Source organism: Anarrhichthys ocellatus, unplaced genomic scaffold (assembly GCF_004355925.1).
Source record: "Anarrhichthys ocellatus isolate YVR2014 unplaced genomic scaffold, GSC_Weel_1.0 scaffold15, whole genome shotgun sequence".
Lineage (NCBI taxonomy): Eukaryota > Metazoa > Chordata > Actinopteri > Perciformes > Anarhichadidae > Anarrhichthys > Anarrhichthys ocellatus.
Window position 1 is genome coordinate 3,778,302 of NW_022280045.1, and position 22,025 is coordinate 3,800,326.

The 22,025-nt window shown below is 40.9% G+C and overlaps 1 protein-coding gene across 2 annotated transcripts in view; it reads left to right on the top strand.

Moving 5' to 3' along the window:
* Positions 1–22,025, top strand: part of tnr (tenascin R (restrictin, janusin)) — a 66,514-nt gene that overhangs the window by 24,024 nt on the left and 20,465 nt on the right. For both annotated transcript variants that reach the window (XM_031854433.1, XM_031854434.1), the window contains exons 14-21: positions 581–670; positions 2,219–2,352; positions 2,602–2,731; positions 5,941–6,207; positions 8,898–9,017; positions 9,394–9,537; positions 15,078–15,197; positions 17,514–17,657. In XM_031854433.1, coding sequence (XP_031710293.1) covers positions 581–670; positions 2,219–2,352; positions 2,602–2,731; positions 5,941–6,207; positions 8,898–9,017; positions 9,394–9,537; positions 15,078–15,197; positions 17,514–17,657 — 1,149 coding nt within the window. The remainder of the gene's footprint in view (positions 1–580; positions 671–2,218; positions 2,353–2,601; positions 2,732–5,940; positions 6,208–8,897; positions 9,018–9,393; positions 9,538–15,077; positions 15,198–17,513; positions 17,658–22,025) is intronic.

Below are 22,025 nucleotides of genomic sequence, written 5' to 3' on the forward strand. Positions count from 1 at the left end.
TGACGGGACGACTGATTGTATCTATTGAAACGCTTGTTGTCCTGCGGGCGTATTGAAAGGCTGTCAGAAAGAAGGGGTCAGCTGGGATGTTTTTTTTTCTGAAAGGCCACAGTGCTGGAAAGGTCACGGCCGGCATAAGAATAGAAGGAAAAGGTCCTTGTGTTATTGTGTTGGGCCATTTTAATCGATGCTGCCACCACCCTCATTCCTTCTCTGTCACTCTCACTTTCTCCCTGCTGATAATCTCTGTCACACTCTCGCTCATTTCTATTCCTCATTACCTTATTTCTGTAGCTTGAGAATCTCTGGGGATGTACTGAATTGATTTTAAACTGATCAATTATGCTGTTGGCAAAAAAAAAAGCACGTTTCTTCAGAAATCATACTCGTGTTCATGTAAATTTGACCAAGACCTCATCGCCGATGGAGAGCTAACTTGGGCTATGAGAAACTACAATGTAGTTGACATGCACTCTGCTTCAGAAGGCGAGTGCGAAACGAGTCTGTGTGAAACGAGCACTTCCTTCTTGCTGCATCGTGTGTTACATTACTAACCGCTTTTTGTGTCTTTGTGCCTCAGACCTGCTGCCAGGCACAGAGTACGGGATCGGCATTTCTGCCATGAAAGGTAGCAACCAGAGTACACCGGCAACAATGAACGCCAGGACGGGTGAGTGGATTACTGTTTAGACTCCACTGATGCAAGTAGAAGACACTAAGTGAATCACAGCAGCGTTGTACTAGAAAGTTTCACAGCAGGCTGGTCAGTGCTCCTGTTCCAACCATTAAAAGACATTTTAGTGGCATTAAGCAAATCAGATTTTGGCAAGACTTGTGCTATTTTAGGGAGAGGGAGTTTTATATCACTAGCTGGGGTCAAAGTTCCCATTACGCAATTTTAAAGCTGTAATAATGAATACCATTAATTGCTAATGGCCCTCTCTTTACCTCAGCACTTGATCGGCCATTTTAATTTTTATTGTGTTTAGGTGGAGAGACAAAAAAGATCCCATTCAACCTTCTGTTTGAAATGTTAGTGCACGGAGGTGCTTCAATAATCTTTCCCGTAACGTTGACTGTCGAGCACATCTTCCCTCCAGTTGCAATCATTTTAATGGCTGAAGGTATTTTTGCACTTCGCTAAATTATGCCTGCATTTGTTTTACGAACAAGCACTTTCTGTGCCACTCTTTGAACTTTAAAAATGAAATTCAGCTATCACGTCATTTTCAAATAGCTTTAAATAATATGACAACATCTCCTGTCTGCTAATTTTGAGTTGCTGAAAGCGCAAAGCATCATTTCTACTAACAGTGGATTTAGTTGAAGTTCTTTCCATCTTACTCCCCCCCCCAAAAAAAAAGTCTATTTGAGAAGAAGCTCCCAAAACATTGAGGGTTGCAGTAGAGGACTAAATGAGAATCAAACATTGATGATCCATTGGGCAAGTTGGGTCATTGCTGCAGGACAGAAAATGACAATCATGAGAACAAAACTAATACCAGAAGATTAAACACAGAACGTGGGATCATTATGTTAATACGGAGAAAGAAGCTGACTCTTACATTTCAATCAGGAACGCTCCTACTTTTGATGTCATTGCTGCATCAAAGACGAGGATAAACAGTAGATATATACGGAAGAACGAGTTGTTTTTCTACTAAAATGTTGCACAATGTTGGAGCACATCTCTGACATTTCACCAAAACTAAAATGTTTCCATCGACACAATTTATAAAAGAAAATGTAAGGTTTTGACATTCAACAGCTGCTTTTCCTTTCTTTTTTGTGTGTGGAATACAAAAATACAAACCATAAGAGAATTAGGCAATAGAGCAACAAACAGAAAACATACCAGAACATAACATTATAACTTTAGTAGTCGACAGAAATAAAATGATCATTTTTTGGGGTAGCCCAACCAAAGGGAGGGCAAAGTACATTTAAAAAGTAAGTGATAAATACATTGAATTAAATAAATATCTTTCCTCCTATTGTCTGGTGTTTCAGCTCAGCTGTTTTATTTGGAATTTGAAAATGTGCACATGAAGACACTTGGATGGAAAAGTCATGTAATATCTTAAATCCCCTCCCCCTGTTGGTACACGCCCACTCAGGCGGGTAAATAACCGCGTTAATGTGCTCGTGCTGGGTGTTCTTTTTTTTTCACATTTTTGTTTGGAAAGCATTTTCTTAAATCGTGTTTCCTTTACATTAGGTCTGGATGTGCCCCTGGATCTAACTGTGATGGCTTCGACAGACAACACCATCACTCTGGTGTGGGGCGTGGTCCAGGGCCCCATCGACCATTACAAGGTCACCTACACATCCTCCTCTGGCCTCACTGCTGAGGTAAAGAAGTGAACGGATGAACGTTGAATATAAATAGCTATGCACGTGTATACTGGACACAGACGCCCAATACTCGTCCAATACAAGGCTATGACCTTTTATTATGAAGTAGTCTTGAAGTGTCTAGAGCAGTCCTATTGAATTTGTGATTTTCTGTCTTGTATGATATAACGATCCTGTCCAGCACTTTGTGACTTATGTCTGTGAAAAACACTATATAAGTGATTGAACCGTGTCTTCCTTTTCCAGCTGAATGTGCCTAAAGACGTAACCACCACCACTCTGACCGACCTTGAGCCCGGTACCGAGTACACCATCACTGTGGCAGCGAGAAGAGGACGGCAGCAGAGCACTGCAGCTACCATAGATGCGTTCACAGGTAGAGAGTCTATTCAAGTGTTATGTACTCAAACAGGTAGACAGTGTTATTTTTGTCTCCCTTGTCTGCATTACAGTCAGACATTTTTTTTCTCGAGGATCAAGGTTGCAGTACAGCTGCTGATCCACTCAACTATCAGACAGCGCCAAGTTAAATTCACTCCAGTGTTTTCTTTGCTCAGATAATTGCATGAAAAGATCAGCCTATTACTGCACAAAGCTGTGGAGCAGTTTGAACAACAGTGGCGTGTAATGAAGTTGAACAGTGAATATAATGAACTAAAGTGTGGCAGCAGGTAAGGTGAGTCGCACTAAAAGAAAATGGAAGACGTTAAAAGGCATTGCAGAAGCAATTAGGGGAGGTAAATTATTCACGTCAGCTAATGAGCTTGTTACAAGTGTTCCGTAATTGCGCCTCCGTTTTGCATCCGAATGCATTTGTGTCTGTTTGTTCTGATTCCTTTTCAACACCACACCCTCTCGCTTGTGCTGCTCTTCTTTCTCAGTTCCCTCTTTCTCTGAGAATTTCTTATCACAACAAGTTGTGTGTAGCCGTCCAACTAAATGTGGGATTGCCTGTCAATCTACCCACCGCTGTTGGTTCTTGGTTATTTCTACAGAAAGCCTGATGTGATCATCAGTTGCACAAAGCAACTGATAGATGGGATAGGCACAAGCTTACCTGCTGGCAGATTTGTCACTCTTTTCTTCACCTCTCTCATCATCACCACCATCATCTCTGTGCTTCTCCACTGTGACCGTCGTGGCAGTTGTCACCATCACAACCATCATCATCATCATCTTTTAACACATCTCGAACCATCTGGAGAGGAGAGATGAGAGACTGATAAAAAGACAGATGAAGAGAATCAGAGGAAGAATTATTAATTACCCGTCATCTACTCATCCACTGTTCACTTGGCCATATTGGCAACATCTGTCTGCCTCATCACCGGGGGAAAAAGGTTTGATCTTGAACTTTGATCAATATATCCATATAACTCAAAGTAAACCAAAGCAAAACCCAAAAACCTAGCTCGGTCAAGAGCCCTATCCTGGGGAGAAGAGACTCTGCTCTTCTCTCAGCATGATCTCCAAGATCCGCTTCCCTGCTTGCCATTTGTTCACCTCCCTGATGAGGAGATCAGCTCCAGGTGTGTCTCTTCCCAAACACTGATCTCTTTGTCACTGAATATGAAGCTCTGCCACTTGCTGTAAGAAATTGTCTGCAAGCCTATCATTATTCATTTATCGTTGCTGCCGTGTTTTTACGCTCTATCACCCAGAAAGCACTAGAGGATTACTCATTAACAATATGTATTCATTTACATCTCATTATAATGGGTTAATTTGTTTGTTTATTCATGTATTCTTATTCTAGGTAAGGTTTTGTAATACTAATAGCAGCACGAGTGAAAACCATTCCATAAGGAGAAATGTACTTTATTTTAGCTAGCGAGGCCACGATATCCTAACTTTTGGTCCATAGTATAGGACTAGCTTAAAAAAACTAGATTTCCCATCATGCAACACATACTAGCATTTTTTCATTAGATCTTTGTTGCCCATGGATGCATGAGAATACAACTGGGATGCATGAAGCCAAGAAGGTTTGCCTGTTACAAAAATCCAATGCATCCATGGGTCCATAGAGCTAGCGCACTAGCATTTGCTTTAATCCCGCTTCCGAGCCCCTCTGTAACAGCTCGCTCACATGAACGGTAGTTAGTTATAACTCTGAATTTGTCTGCATTTTACAACTTTTAGAACCTAATAATTTAAATAAGTGCGACTGAAGTGTTTGCCCTGCGAAGTTGATTTACCTAAAAAAAAAAAAAGAGAATCCGCTGAGTTACACGTGTCTCTTTCCCAATATAAGTCTATTGAAAAACGTTGTTTTGGGCCAAATGTGATCACGAGATGGACCTAGAAGTTGTAATTCCACAGACTGGCCACTGTGTCTTCAAAGCCCGGTGCTCTTGTTCTAGCCTAATTAATGCCCTTTTAAGCTCCCCCCAGTTTGTAATGCAGCTTTCCATTATAACTTCAAAGTCCACAAGCCCAAATCGGGAAAACTGCAATGACATCATCATGTTTTTTTTTTTTTAGAAATTCCTTTAGAGACGGAGAAGACATTATACAATCTTTTTTCACAGGCAAAGTCACACTTCTCATGATTAGTATTCTGACCTTTATCTGTAAAACCATCATTAAAACCTACAGTTATAAATTATCATTACCTACTGTACATTGCCTGTGTGAGGTCATTGTAGCTGCAGTTAACTGGCTTTTTAGGCCCTAACTAACTCTACAAAAGATGTATCATTGTCATCTTGATCAACGGCATCTTCACCATAACCACCCCCATCACATTAAACGGACCCTCCTTCTACTGCAATGTTTCATCCAAGATTAAAGCCAAGCCACGTTGCGCTTTTGACAACTGCTGCTGCTATAAAGCCTTGTTTGGACAAGTGTCTCCTTGGATCATTTGTACCACATCTTCTCCTGGCTTCCACACAAGAACGCCACTATGGGGGTTTACGTGATATACATTTTCTTTTGAAAGCATGTCTACAGTTGCTGAAGGAAATGCACCACAAAAAGCGTCTGTTCGCCAATAAAAGAGAAGAAGAACTTAATTGCAGACCAGTGTTAACTGCACAGGTTTCAAATGATGATTGATTACAAATAAAACTCCACAGTTTAATCTGGCTAAATCAGAAAAGGTGAAGTCAATGTCACTGCATCTTCCCTACTATTTATAGGTCCACACATGGCTGATTAAATTCCAATCATGTTGCATTTGTTGCTGCATCATCTGCTACACTGGTTCGTATTCATTACATCATCTCTCCAGGTCATACATTTTGACAATGGCATCTGCTATCATCATCATCATTCCTCCATTTCCTCATTGTGAACAGTCCCATCACATCTTCATCTTTACGGCGGATAATCTCATCACTTCCACATGATTGTGGTCTTCTCTGACTCTCACCTGCCCCATCAAGATTATGCCCAAGGCTAATTTTCTTTATTATAAACGATCTATTGCACCATCCAGGACTGCTTCCATCCATCACTGACATTGCTTGTCTGTCATCTCCATAACGATGGCAGCTGTTATCTTTTTTTTCATCGCTGTTTCTTGCTTGTGGTCGGCTTTCTACCTGTCCTTGAAAACTCTGCGGTCCCTCGTTCCTCCAGGAATCAGGCCCGTAACCCACCTCTACTTGTCAGAGGTGACTTCAGACTCGGTGTCGGTGGCGTGGAGCGCCCCGGCACCGCCCGCTGAGCTCTTCATCCTGAGCTACAGCTCCGCAGACGGGACCGACACCTCTAAGGTGACGCTGGACGGCTCCAAGACGAGGTCACTGGTCCAGGGGCTGCTGCCGTCCACTCAGTACACCGTCAGTCTGATCACGATACAGGGGGACGTTACCTCTGAGCCCATTACAGCATCGCTCACCACAGGTGAGCTGCTTGATTTCATGTGTAAGTGGTATGAAAGGTAACTCAGGGAAGACACACACGAGGATGAATAAGCATGAGCAGCACAATAAAGGCTTTGTTTACGAGATCTGTTTTAGTAGTTGCGCAACCTTGCATCATACTGTTTGTCTATGCATGGATGAATTGTTCTGTACCTATGAACTTAATGTCACGTTTAGGGCTGCAACTAACAATGATTTACATTATAAATGAATGTGCAGATTGATTGGTTGTTTGGTCTATTGACAATAGTGACAATATGTCCATCATAACGATGCAGCAAATCCTCACAACAGAGAAACTATAACTACTCTTCTTTTTAGGGTTTGTTGAGACAGGAGGAACTGGAATGTCCTTGAATCCTATTTAGGATGAAGGTTGGAATCAGTAGAGAAAGGGAAAGAAAGTGGGGAAACACTGTGGCAAGTGTGAGGTGAAGTGGGAAACTAATAAGGAGATAAATTGGCATAAGAAATGGAAACACAAAGTGATTTTGAATGAATATGTATTTGCAAAAATGCTTGTTTTAGCATCTGATTTGCACAGAACCACAGCAGAATGAGTTTTGTAATTAGAGATCTGCCTTGGAGGTGTTTTCCTTTCTAATTCCTTGCCAGACTTACAGACACAGCCCCAAAAATACACGCTTGTTTTATTCTCCTGTGGTATCAGATGGCTGAGGTTTGCCACACAGATGGAATTTGTGTCTATAGCCGGCGTGTATAACGATCCAGTGCTGTTTCGTGTTCATTCTGAACTCATTGGCAATCATAACATTTAGGGCTATTTGAGAAATGTTCTAATACAGACAAGGACAGAGGAAAGAAGAATGAGAGACGGGGAGGAAAGGTGCAATGTGTGGGCTGAGCTCATATTGTTACTGTAGTGTAAGAGAAGAAGTCGTTTTCTGTCTTATTCATTTGAATTTAGTCTTTTCCTTCTAGGCTTCCCTTTATTCTGTCTCCTCTCGCTCATTTACAGTTTCTCTATCGTTTCTCTCCATTTCTTTCGATTGATATCCTCCCACTGCGCCGCAATGATCCTCCACACCTTTCTCTGTCTTTGTTAACATATTATACAGAATTACCACGTCATTTATTTTAGCTGCTAATTGGCTTCTTGTCAGAAGCGGCTCTCAGAAACATTTCTTTTGATTACGAGTGTGCTAATTACATCTGGGAAGAGAATGAATGAGAAGAGGGGTCAGTGGAACAACCTGCCCGAGAAAGAGACAGCGGGTAAAATTTGGAAGAAAGGAAAATCCCCAAAAGAGAAACAAAGAGAGGACTGAAGACAAATGCAGAGGAGAGGCGAAAGTGACCATTGAACAATAGAGATATTAACTTTGCATCAGTGCCAGAGACACCTGCATGCTGTCATCTAATTACTGTGCCAGTTTCACATAATACCTTGGCAGCTTCGAGCACTCTCTCTCTCTCTCTTTACATTCACCCACACATGATGCTGAGCAGGTTTTGAGGGTGAAATTGGACAGGGATTATGAAAGAGATGTACAGTATTTCCTGCACCTGTCTTTAGACTGCGGTGATGCTTTGATCTCGCATGTTTGAATGCGAACGCTGATGAGAGACTGCACTCTGACTTTCCTTATGTAATTAGGGATGCTTTTAGCGTTGCATTTGAAATTTTCTGCCGCCCAATTTTGAACCAGATACAGTAGGTGGTTTGTTATTTACCAGACTTTGATAGTCACTCTGTGCGGTCAGTTCAAAGGGTGCGTTAATGTCGCTCAGCCCGATGGCCACGTTCATTTATTATGCTTACACAGTGCAAATTGAAGTTGTTGTTCCAGGGGGGGGGGGGGGGGGCGGGTCAATAGCGGTAGATATTCTGTAACTGCTCCCATTCAGACCCTCTCAGGAAGCTTCATGAGAAAATGCTAATTTGCTGCCGTTATTCTGGCCAAGGCAAACATTATTAGTCAGATATGCATGCATAGCTACTCATGTATGTCATAAAGGTTGAATTTAAATCAAGCCCAGGAGTTATAACTTGCCCCCTCTGCTTGTGAATAATAGCCATTATTCTTTTCAAAGACGAGCAGAGCAGTTGGTTTACAAGCGCTGCCTGTTTCGCCTCTTGTCCACACCAAGAGATGGAAGTGATCTTTTAATCTCCTCCACCCTTTTTTGTCTTTTTCTTTCCCCCTCTCTAACTTACTTTTTTTTCTCTTGCAGCTAAGGACCTGTCACCAGTTTAATTGTTTGCTCACATTGTTTTCGCCCTAACCTTTTCCATGGCTCGATAGTCTCCGGAGACACATAAAGCAAATTGTCTGCGGGGGGGGGGAAATCTCCTCTGAGTAAGCTTTGCTCAGTCTAATGCTGCCTTATTGTGTTCTTTTACAAGCTATATTTCTACTGGAGTATCATTTGATGGTGTTTGTTTATTTATAAATGTGTGTGCTTTAAAAGACCAAGGACAGGTCTGTTTATGTAAATGTGATGAAGAGGAGATTAAAAATGGACAAAGCAAGGGTTGCTTAAGTACTTCGGTATTCAACACTACTGATCCTTTAGATTTTTATGTCGATTCCTGAACTCTCGTTGTAATGTGCTCCTATTGTATCTCTGGGATCAGAGTAAATTCTCCCATGTTTTCCATTGTGGGCCATTTTGATTCATTGCTAACACACATCCTCTCTCTTCCAGGCATGGACCCACCTAAAGAGATGACTGTGTCAGATGTGACGGAAGACGCAGTGACTATCTTTTGGATCAAACCACTGGCTGCATTTGAATACTATAAGCTGTCCTACCAATCAGCCAGAGGTAGCATATCCTTTATTTTACGCCTGTCTTTATTGCATTATAATTACATGGTGTTTAATACGTTGGCATACACGCCGGCACTCTGCGTTCTCATGTTTCATCTAAATGAACATGGCATTTGTTGTAGCAGGTCTCTCTGATGAAAGATATATTGTAGCAGGGAACCCTGTTACACACATTGTTGTATCTAATCAATTGATAACACTTTATCAGTGAAATGTAATTTTATTCTTAATTAAAATGCTGTATTTAATAATTACTCCATAAAAATGGAATTAAATATTTAGTCACGTGATAGAAAGCACACACCAGTTACCTTGTAGCTGAAGAAATGTAAGATCGGAGCGATAGCAACACTTCTGATGTTGTCCTGCAGGTCGAGTGGACAGCGTGGTGATGGACAGCGATGTGACCAACTACACCTTGTCTAGCCTGTTTCCTGCTACAGAATACGACATCAGCCTCAGCGCTGTCAGGGGGAGTCAGGAGAGCAAAGTGGTCAGCACCTCCATCTTCACAGGTAGGAGTTGATGAGGAAACATTAGGGGCGAATAGAATGGAAGAGAATACACTGTGAGAGGGGGGTGGGACATGGATGAAATGTTTGCTGGACTCTCAGACCAATTGTTCTTTATACAACAAGAATAGCTGCGCGTTGGGATCCACTGTATGTGCCAGAAAGAGCAACACACACACAGACACAGACGTCAGACAAAATCTAAGGGTACAGCTGACATTGCAGCAGGTGCAATCCTTACTGCTGCAATAGATGAAACTGTCCACTCCATGACCCAGTAATTGGTAACTTACTCCCAGCTCGATTTCACTCTCCTCTATCTCTCTGCTTCCCTCCCCTTCTTTCCTATCTCTTTATACTTAAGCCTCACCTCTCCACTGTATCGTCACGCCTCTCTCTGTCTCTCAGTATCCTTCTCTTCTCTATCCTCCATCTTTCTGTCTCCCCTTTCCATTTCCTCTCCGCTTTCCATTCTTTAATCTTCTCTCTTGGTGTCTCTCTCTCCACTAATTTCTTCCCGATTCATCAACATACGTAAGAAACCTCAAGCTCCCTTGCTTTCAGACTCTTTACTTGGCACTAAATCACAAGTTATGCATGTAAACACCGTTGGGAACGGGACACCGTTCTTCCACTAACACACTCTCCCAGTGCTATGCATAATAATCTCCGTTGTGTGTTAGAGACGAAACAGCGAGAGAGCTAAGGAGAGCCCAGGATAGGAGGGAGAAAAGGGGAGCAGGAGGTGTGTTTGCATGCCAATGAGACCCAATTCACCAGCAATCCAGTGAGAAAAGAAGAAGCAAAAGAGTCTCTCACCTTCTCGTGTGTGTCTAGCTCTTCCTCTCCACTTCTTTATCATCAGCTTCTTCTTTCAACAATCCCTGTGTACTAACAATAAGCAGAGCCGTCAGGGCTGTAATAGCCTGAAAAGAACATAACTCCAAAGTCAAGCTTGTTAGAAATGGTAAATAACGTTTTTCTCACATCGCACAATGCCCAACCAGGGACTTTTTAATTCCACTTTCAACAACAAAACAGAAACAGGGGATTTGGAACAGTAATCCAGCAGTGCCTGGCCAAGTATGTAATGACTTGAATAACGCTGGAATTGCTACTTACTTGACTTCCGTAATCAATTATTGTCGGAGGGGACGAAAAAGCAGGGAGCCATATTTCATTGTGTTAACACAGCAGGTACCGCTAATCTAAGATGAATTTCGGAGGGTTGACACTAAATAGACAATGTGAAGGTCTATTTAACGGAGTGCTAATAACGGTGCTCATTGACAAAGTATCAGGACCCCTAGTGAAGTATTACTTGTCCCAAAACTTAAGTTGGAAGAGAGACCATTTAGTCCCCCCCGACTTTCTTTTTCATATTCTACAAATACAGTACAGTACTCTACATTCACAAACTAAAATCAGCATTGAAAAGTTCAGTACCACTCACATGCAGAATAAAAGCATGAGTACATGTACAATGTTTGCATGGCTGTGGCCGCAAGTATTAGTTTGAGTATTGCGCCACAGACACATCCAGTGTAGCTAAGAGTGGAGAACACTCTCGCACTGATAACCTGCTTTTGTATACAGGGAGGCAGTACAGCTTCCACAGTAATGAGAGGGGATGTAGAGAAGGACTGGGGAGTAAAACGGCCCAATGTGTCTCACTAACTGTACTGTCTGCTGCAGTGTGGTCGACATAATGGACACAGCACACAGCAGACTGACCTCACGGTCCACTGTCACAGCTGACTGTCCGTCTGAATATACTTGTATTCTCATTTAAACAGGATTGTAGTGCTAGGAAACACATTGGGTCCATGTTTACTTTCTGTCAGCTGATGTCATTCACCTAAACCGTAACCGGAAATACACCGTGACACATTTAGAATGTTTAAAGAACTGTAACATTGTACATATATTGTATAATTGTAACATCACTACTGTTAGGAGCAACATTTTCTGAATACAGACTGTGTATATTTCCAAGGATTGATCATTTTGATTCTTTCACACAATTTATATAGCACCTAGACCTGCTTTATAATAATAGAAGACGTGAAAATCCCCCTGTTTACAATATGGGACCTTTAATAATCTCCATTTATAACAATCTTCATGTGCCCAATTGTCCCCCATGAAACCAAGGTTGTTATCAAAGCCGTTAGCAGGCTTATGAACTGTATCAACATTAATTGTGTGGGCAAGCTAAACTACAAAACAATCTGTTAGTTGTTACTTAGTGAACGTGCAGTGCAAGCTGATGTCTGTACACTCTGTTTGTTGGAGAGGGAAAAAACACAAACAAAGTTACAAATCTTCATCACTTGTTTTAGGATCTTTATACATTCAAAGCTGAGTATCCGCTTGTTCTGTCAGTCTGTGAATTTAACATTAAGTTAAGTGAGTTCTGCAGCCAAAGAGGAGACTTGGAGCTCTCAATATGCTCCTTTAGATGATATCTGACACCTTCAGCTTCAATTGCCAGACGTGACTTGCTAGATGTTCGTCATCAGACAACCACATAGCTTTCACCACTGAATATTATACAATAATGGAAATAAGGTAAACATCGCGACATTGGTCTGTAAATTATACAGAGATGAATTATCAAGTTCTTTTTAGCTGACTTCAAGAAAAATACTAATTAGACCTTCTTCCCGAGAAATCGACTTCCTGAGCTTCGAGCTGCCAGAGACAGAGGGTCCATGAAGCCAGCCTAAGGGAGGACAGGGGTCAGACCCAGGATAAGTGCCTAAAGCAGTGTCACTGCTTTAATAATGTCTCTGGGTTTACCTAAGGATTGCACACCTTAATATCTGTAGTCTCAAGATCTCTTGATGCCACTCAGAAATGATTATCTAATGTGATTGATGTTTCAGAAACACATCTCAGTTAATGACTCTGAAGTAGCCGTACCTGACATGAGCGGAGGTGTTGATATATATGTTCAAAGCCACATTCCAGTTCAGATCAGAAATCCAGTTATAAAAGCCCTTCAACTCTTAAATTCACCTCACATCAAACCAGTATTTATTGCTTTTTTTCTGTAGACCCCCAAGCTTTAATATACAATACGCTGATGATATATGTGCCGTGCTTCAGAAAGTCACTGATGCTGATGGAGAAATACTTTTAGGCGGATCCATACAGTTCTTCGACCTGTGCTCGGAAAAAGCGATTGCATGTATTATGTAATCATGTATTTGACTCAGATGATGACCTGGCCTACCAATAGCAGCCTCATGCATTGAGCATATTGACACAGATGCCAGCGAGAGCTTCTCTAGGGCCTTATCCATCCCTGTTGGTTTGACGTTAACATAATTTAGTGGATATAGCTGTGGAACGTGCGGCAATAAAATCAACAGAATGAATACCGTGGACTCAGAAACAACGTCACAAGAATAAATGACACGCTGCGACCAAAACAAGATCTATGAACTAAAGCGTGATGGCAAGAAATTATTGGAATACCTAAGTAAAAGCAAATAATCCTTCCTATATAAAATCAGGTGGTGCATTCATTGAAATTGCTAACTTATCTCAATGATCCCTTTACTGAAAAGGTTGACAGTCTAAGACTCAATATGAATACCTCAAATGGCAAATTCTCTAAAGAAACGAATTGAAGAGTTTATCATAAAAAACTAAAGCTGTAGGTTTAATCTCCAACCACTTCTACTGGAGGAGATAAAAAAGACTTCTCATATTAGATAATAAACAGTCTGGACTGGATAACCTTGATGGTAAATTAATACGAATTATAACTGATTACATTACAAGACCTGTATCTCACGTCTTTAACCTTCACCTGAAAGAAAGGCACGGAAAGAACTGTAGTAGATTCAATGGGGATTACAGCGGACCAATTAGTATTCTTCCTGCTCCTAGTAAACTTTTCGATAGACTAGTGTACGATCACATTTTGAGTTTTTTTTCCGTCAATGGCCTTAATTCTGAGTTTCAGCATGCCTGAGAAGATATCAACTCTACCTGTACCACCTCAACACAGATGGCTGATGACTGGCTGAGTCAAATATATGACAACAAAAATTGTCTTGCTTGACTTCAGTGCTGCTGTCGATGTGAATGACTATGAGTTACTCCTGAAAACAACTTTTGACATGTGGTTTCAGTGCAAACCTTTCTCTCTGGTCCTGAATCTTACGCACCGGGGCTTGACTTTCAGATACAGATCCGAGCATGTGAGCGTGATGTCGTTGGCTCAATCTGCGATTCACCGGTGCAATCAGGAGATGGAGAGCGATGATTGGATTATCACTGGGACTGATGAAAGTGGATGACCTGTTTATTTTATTTCTTTATTGGCCATCGCTACTCCATCTCCATTGCCGGTCTAATTGACTTGGCAAACCTCCATTAAATTCACTTAAACCTTTTTGCAATTAAAGTAATGATTTTAATCAGGTTTGTCCATCTGTTGTAGAGATAAGAAAGACCCAAACTCACTTGGTGGTGCTAATGAGCGCAGTTCTTTTTTTATTTTTCTGATGAGGGCAGGGCAATATTAATTACCTCGTCTGGGCTGAGCTTTTGGAGCACATGCAGTGTTCTGTGTTCTCCTGCCACGCTCGCTGCCGCGCTGCAATATCACGCCTGAGGAGAAATTGGGGTTGAAACACCGAGGTTAAAGGTATAATTAAATTCAAACTCAATTTTGGCATGTCCAGCAGTCTGAGAATGAAATCAGGAAGAGGGTGGGCAAACAGTGGGCTCGGGAGAGTAGCTGAGATTCTCCACAGCCTTTTTTGACTGCATAATTTCTCTTTGATGTGTGTTAGAATTGAGGAAACACTGATCCAAATGGCAAAGAGAGTCACTATAAATCAGTATGAATGCAAAGCACTTCTGTGTCTGGGCCTCTATAATTACAACTAAGATGTGGATTGAATAACGGTTTTCCATTTCAAATAGTACTCCGTTCAAAATTGTTAAGGTATAATTGATAGTTTATGTCTCTTTGCAATTCTACCATAATACCAGCATTACAAAAACAAAATCGCAAATATTTGCTGATGAAAGCAACTATAACACAGCTCCATAGTTTGTGTACAAATTAATTGCAGAGTAGTATTCCGAAATAACTGAGATGCTGTTCACACTAATTGGGTTTTTCTGAAACTTTTTTGTGTTTTCATTTTAAGGATACTAATTAAATAAGAAATCCTGCAGCATTCAGCCGGGAAACTAATTTTATTAATATTAGCATTAGACCTGAATCAATTGGTTGATCAATCTATTAGTCCAATAACATTCAATTATTCAACGATTTTGGTAATTGATAAATCGTTTCAAACATTTTTAGCAACAATGATTCTGTTAGGAAAAAAGCAAACACGTTGACTTGGTACATGTCCTGCAGTGAGTGGACCTTTTGTAGTTGATCCACAGCTGTCATATCAGCCACGTGTCACTGATAACTTCTCAGTAATCTGATCTCTTGGAATGAGCACGTTTCGGCTCTTGTTTTTGTCAATACATAGGGCTCATACTTTTGTCGTATTCTGTTGCAGCGATGGACATGCCGGCTGAATTGACGGCTCTCAACATCACTCCACAAGGAACCCTGCTGAAGTGGAATCCACCTGTTTCCATTGTGGACAACTACGTGCTGACCCTCACACACAACCAGGGTGAGTTATCCAACTCTGTCATTCAGAGGCTGTTTATTACATAATGAATGGATGAGTTGATTAACCGCCGCCAAAGGACAATAATGAGACGAATTAAAGCATTTGGATAAAATCATCAACACCCTTTTCTTTTTAATGCCTCCATAGTGAACAGTTCAGCTGCTTATCTGTCTGTATCACATCACCACTATAGCGTTGCTGCTTACATTGCTTACCAGCTAATTTTACAGGGAGATTTTTACACATCAGCTTTTTTCTGAATGCCGTCGTCTGTATGCATCATGTTTGTGTTTCGTCAAGTACTTCGTACCTTGGTTATGAAAGTCACTGTTTAAGTAAATGTTTACTTACTAACGTGCTGTTGAGAAGCGCTCTCTGGACAATGAAGTAATTTACATTTTAGAGAGGTATAAGTGTCAGTCACAGCATCAGACTGAAGAGTCGCAGCACAATGAGCAGATTTGTTTTTGGTCGTTGAGGTTGCAGCGTGTGGTGAGGTGTCAGGTACAAGAAGTGAGATCATTGTGATGCTTTGAGGCAATGTTGATGCATTTGTCTTGCCTTCAGAGAAGTTCATTATGCTCCGTTGAACCACTAAACCTTGACACCGGCATTGCCGTTTTCACACAGCATGCGTTTCTGATGCAACCCATGCATTCACTGTCTGACAGCCATATCCAGATAAGTAACAGATAGCCGTATTGCTTGGCCCCTCAGAGTCTGTTTATAATTTGCTCCCCTGCCAAGCCTACAGTGGGTAGGCCGGCAGCAGATAAAGATGCTTGACATACACAGTGAGAGTGCTGAAATATGAAAGTATAAAAAGTTTCAAAGGAGTCGTGTTATCTCAAGAAACACCAGCCCGTGTATTCAGTCATCAGCCTTTGCATGTATATTTTAAACTCACCAGTCAAATGTTTAACGACACTTGAACTCAATTATTTTTTTCCCTTCTGACTTTTATAACGCGGCTGGAGTATAATGTTATGGAAAGCATATTTCTCATTTGCACACGACCCCACTGCCAAAGCCATGCGGGAGTTATCCAGAAGGAATCAGTATCACTCAGCTCCCAGAGTCGATGTGTATGTTACACCCCGACTGACTGGACTCCAGCCTGATCAGATACAGAGATCGTATCTACTGTATATGCTGGACACATAGCCCCGGCCAGGGTTTGGAGAAGCGCAATGTAAAGTTGTGGACAAATCCCACGAGTGTCAGTGTATTAAGTCAAGGTCAATAAATCTCATATTTCTATCGAGTATACTGTCCTGCATTACAAAATACATTTTTATTGCCAACCAGGAGCATCCACATAAAATCCAAACCATCATGGTGTCAGTCAGTCAAACTTCATATAAAATAAATGAATAGTGTAGCACGGACATAATGTGGTTTGTTCAGCAGCATCACTGTCACTGTGATGTTTACACATTTCACACCAGTGTGAGGGTCATGTTGGTACGTTGATGCAGCTCTTCTCATTGAATTAAAACTCTTTAACCAAACAAGATCCTGTCACTGAGCCACTGACACAAAAGCAGTTATATTAAATGTCTTTTCTAGAAAATTCAAAATCTTGTTTGTGTTACACAATTATTTTCTGAATCAACTATTTTTAATAATCAAATCAGAGACTACATATGAATTACCAATCTTCATTTCCAGTCTCTGATTTGATTATTAAAAATAGTTGATTCAGAAAATATTAACATGAATTTAAATTGGGTGATTGGAAATGAAGATTGGTAATTCATATGTAATCACCCAATTTAAATTCATGTTAATATTTTCTGAATCAACTATTTTTAATAATCAAATCAGAGACTGGAAATGAAGATTGGTAATTCATATGTAGTCTCTGATTTGATTATTAAAAATAGTTGATTCAGAAAATATTAACATGAATTTAAATTGGGTGATTACATATGAATTACCAATCTTCATTTCCAATCACCCAATTTAAATTCATGAAAATACCTTCAATTGATTCTTGAAATATGCAGTTAGATAAAATAAGCAATGAATGGTGTTTTGTCAGTCTTGTATTCAGTATTCAGTCGTATTTTAGAGCAGAAAACATGGAAAGTGGGCCTCATTTTTGCAGAGTTGTCCCCAAAGGCATATTTCACCAAAAGCATAATTAGTGTAGAAATTCTTCGACTTGAAAGAGGACCCCAAAGGTGGCCAAACAGTGCAGGCTTTGAGATTCAGATCTGTCTTCTTTCCCACGCTGAAGCTTCTTTCTAACAGTTACAATTGAATGTAGTCAGAAGATGTACGATAAACATATAATCCTCGTGTGTTTTCCAGTGACAGCTGATACTTTCCTTGTGGAAGGAAACAAGCAGGAGCACCAGCTGTCCAACCTTAAGCCAAGCACCACCTACTCTGTAGCCCTCTACGCCACCAAAGGACCCCTCACCAGCGGCACCGTCATCACCAACCTCCAAACACGTATGAGCTTCATCTTTATTCAGCTGGTCTCTGTACAGTGGGCGGCGCATGGTTCCGTGGTTAGCACTGTCGCCTCACAGCAGGAGGGTCCTCCAGGCCCCAACTGGAGCCCTTGTGTGGAATTAAATGTTCTCGCCGCATTTGCGTGGGCTTCCTCGGTTGGGCGCTCGGCTTCATTCACGGCCAACATATATGTTAAGTAGACATTTTCCTGCAATGGCTGTACCCACTGCTTCCAAAGTAATCAGGATGAGTCAAATGCAGCTGGTGAATTTCTCTCAGGGGGATTAATGAAGTGCAGTGCGAACAACAGAACTACGTCATGGAAAAATAATATACAACCAGTGTTTATGTGCTATACCAGTTAATCACCACCACCATGACTAACCCAGAAAAATATCAATTAAAACTGATGTGCTGCAGAATAGCAATTAATAATAAACCTAATCCCTGAAGGGATTTGGTTTAGTTTCTGTTTGTGTGCATATCTTTACCTGAATGAAGTGAAACGGTCCAGAGGAGGCTGGTGTCACCGCTGGTCTCAGTGATGATGAATTCCCCTAGACATAACAACAAATCATTTCTCCAGCACTACCGCTGCCGTGTCACTATCACGATAGAAATAAAGTGATAATAAATTATTTTAAGCTTTGAATTCCCTAGCATAGCTTCAGATGTCCGGCTGTTCATCTGAGAGCGCCGCTGCCTCGTTCCAGACGATGGGATGCTACTGTATGAGACTAAATGTTCTTGTCTGCATGCTTTATTGGATGGTGATAGTTCATGTTTGCTCCAGAAAGAAGACATACGTCACAGGGGTCAGTGGTACCGTGCAAGAGACCTTGACATGGTCAAAGACACCAGCTGTGAGGATTAAATTTGTGAACTCTCTGTTCAACTTTTTTGCCTGCTTCACCTCCAGGTGACCCACCTCTCCAATTATCTTCACCTTTATCCGCTGCTCCATCGAGAGCAAAGTTAGGGGTGAGGGAATTGTTCCAGTTTAGCTGAGTTGCAGCTCTGCAAACTTTGGTTTTTTTTCTAGGGTTCTTGCAGAAAAAAAAAAAAAGAACTTTTTCAGTCAGCAGAGGAGTTCATATCCCCTGAGGAGTAGCAGAGCTACCTGTCCTGCACTGCAGCAGAGACAGAAACAAACTCTGACAACGTATGAGAGCAGGGCTGCAGAGACTTCAAAACATAAATGGGGCTCGGGAACGTTTGGTGTACCTACAACCATGTCAATGCTGTACATGCATATAGTAACTCATACATAAACAAATGTTCTTGGCAGTTTAAGGTGATTCTAATTTGGAAAACAGATGCTCTGCCTAGTGCGTTATGTACCTCAGCTTCTCCAGAGAACAAAAACAACATGCATTTCTACCCCGGCTAGACTCTCACTTAGAAAGGAATTTAAGACGTTGCTGTGAGGTAGGAGGCACCATGGAGCGAACAAAGAGTTTTAAATACCATGTCTTATTGAATCAAGCAAACAGTCGGGTGCTTGACTTTCTGCTCTCCTCCTCTCTGTCAGATAGACTCAATTTATTCTCCATTTTAGAGGAAATGTGATTGGGTAGAAAAGACACAATTAGATAGAATTCTTCCCTACAAGAGGAAGGGAAATCTGCAGCAGCTCATTCAGAGGTGTACCAATGTTATTAAAATATATCCTGCAATCACAGAAGCAATGTGTACATTATTTTATACATACTGACATAGTGGAACATGCCATGCAAATTTACATTAAGGGACTAAAATTCAATAAAGTCACAATGAGGAATAATCCCTGAGTTTAATCAAGTGCTACTCTTGGGCAAATATCAAACTACTAACACTGTTTGGATTAAAAGTGTCAGTCTTCTAGTCCACTTTCATGTTTAAAGGTTCAGTGTACGGACACCAACACACACCAGTAGTTTTCCCTTTTGCAGGGCTGATGATGACATGTCTCACCAGGGGGCGCCTTAGTCAACGCCAACATCACAGGGAACTTCTCGTGTTGTTAATTAAACTTCCTAATTGAAATCTTAAAGCCTGTTCCAGCTCCACTCATGGGGAGGGATGGGGATTTTAAGATAAGCTTTCAGTTCTTCTTGGTAGTTTAGTGTTGTTGAGACTGATGTTAAGGTTTGACATATTTGGTTAAAAGACAAAATGTTCCATAGAGCAGATTACTATGTGTAGGAAGATGTCTCCATGTTTTTGTGTACAGCAGCTGTGCGGATGCAAAGGTGTGATGTAAAAGAGGTGAAGGTTCTTGCTGGGCCGTTTGAATTAGCAGTGATATAAATTGCAGATATTAACAATTGCGTTTTGACTAGTTGGAATTCCAAGTCTACATTTCCATAATGGATATTTTCATACTAGTGGAAATTATTGATATGGCAGCTTGGAATTGTAACTAGTAAGAATTTAATTCCAGATAACTTAAATACAATTGTAGTATTAATAGTACAAAATAGTAATAATCAACTACTACTACTAGTCTATCCTACTGATTTCATGTTAGAAGGGCTTTCCATATGCTTTGCTGTCAGGATGGCCTTTCCACAGCACAAAGAGAGAAGAGAAAGGGGGAAAGCAATGGCTTCATATACAAATGTAGCCAAGACTGCTTTTTTTTTTAGGGTGGAGTTTCTTTAGATTCCCAAGCCTCTTAACCACTCTGAGAGTTGTTTTGCTGTCTGGCCTCCATGCCTCGAGAGTTCAACACAGAGTAAAACTGCTTGGCTCTCCATCAGCTGATGTTTAAGCTATAAGACCATAAAATACGGGATTTTGCTACGGGTGTCTCCATAAGCCTGTAGGCTGCAGCACCGGGACTCTTTTCCCCTCAGATGTGTCTGAGCCCACTTGCTGGAAAGTGCTTGGCAAGTTTTTGAAGCGGCAGAAATCCTTGATGCGGGCAGCTTCAGTGAGTTATGGCTAATCGTTGTTCACCTAGTAGTGGGAGTACCTCTATTACAGAAATGTAATCTTGATTATTCAGGCAATTAAGGCATTTCTGACAGTTTAATGTACTTTTAAGAACTTTTATAATTATTTTAATGTAAAATACTTTAGAACTGTTTCAAAATGTTGTCGTATATATAATTTAAAAGTAGCATTTGTACTATTAATATTTGTGTTTGTATACTGTAATTTATTTCATCAGATGTGAAAAATCTTTTCTTGACCTGAGCCTGAGAAGTGTGATTTCGTCTCAACCTTATCACCATAAGAATGGCTTATTGTACATATGTTAGAACCTTGCCTATAAATACATAAAGGTTGTCTTTTGTAATAAACTCTGTCAGTCTGAAAAAACAAATAACCTTAAATAAAAAGATTCTGATAAGGCATCCATCATAAATCTCCAAATTTGATCTTGTGGAGAATTGATCAAGCAAAAATAATGACTAATACTTTTGAAAGCCATTATTGTAAAGCATCTGTGACATGACGTAGAATTCAGCATCTGAGTGTTGAATCTAAACTTGTAATTTCAAAGTGAGTCTGGAAGTTTTGTTGCAAACGATGTGAAAGACAAGAAGGTTTACTGAGTTCCCCGAAGCCAGAATTTACAGTCTTTGTGCAATATTTGGACAGCAGGAAAAGTAACTGTACTGAAATATAATAACATTTTCTAGCAGCAGTAGTGATGCTGCTGAGGGATGTCAGAGGTTTAGTTACCGCCTCAATGAGGCATCTTCTCTTATCTCACCCCAGGTGAGAGATAATAAAGAAAGTATGCAGAATATGCAGATCGATAGGAAATTGTAAAACATGGAGGTGTCTTCTTTGTTCCTAAACTCAGCTTATCATAACTTCATTAAGAAGGTGACAGCGATTGCAAAAGAAGAAAACTTCTTCGTACCTATAAATGCTGCTGTAGTAAAAAAAAAATGTCCCCTTGTGGTATTAATAAAGTACCTATCTAATCTAATCTAATCTATTTTCTGCTCCTACTTGTCTGTACCTTGTGGGCTGAAGTGATCTCAGATGCAGAAGTGTGAAGCTAAATTCTAAATCCAGAGCACATCTATTGCCTCAACATGGGGACGGCGAGTTGGCGGCTTGCAGCTAACGTCGCTAACGGTACAAACAACGGCACAACAGTGCTGACGGAGCTAACAGTGTTTACCTGAGGGGCGGCTGGAGGGTGGGTGCTTTTCTTCCGTGATGACGCAGTCGCTAGGGACGGCGTTATCAGCTGTATTAACGCAGTGCAGAGCGGCGGCCACAACCTGCACTCACATGCACGTATGGCTCTTTGATATTGTCCATGATGCTAATGACTATGGCTCTTCTAAAAGATAAAAACACGGTGTGACATCATAATATCATCTGTGAGATGAATCATTTGGTCATTCGGGAGACTTCATA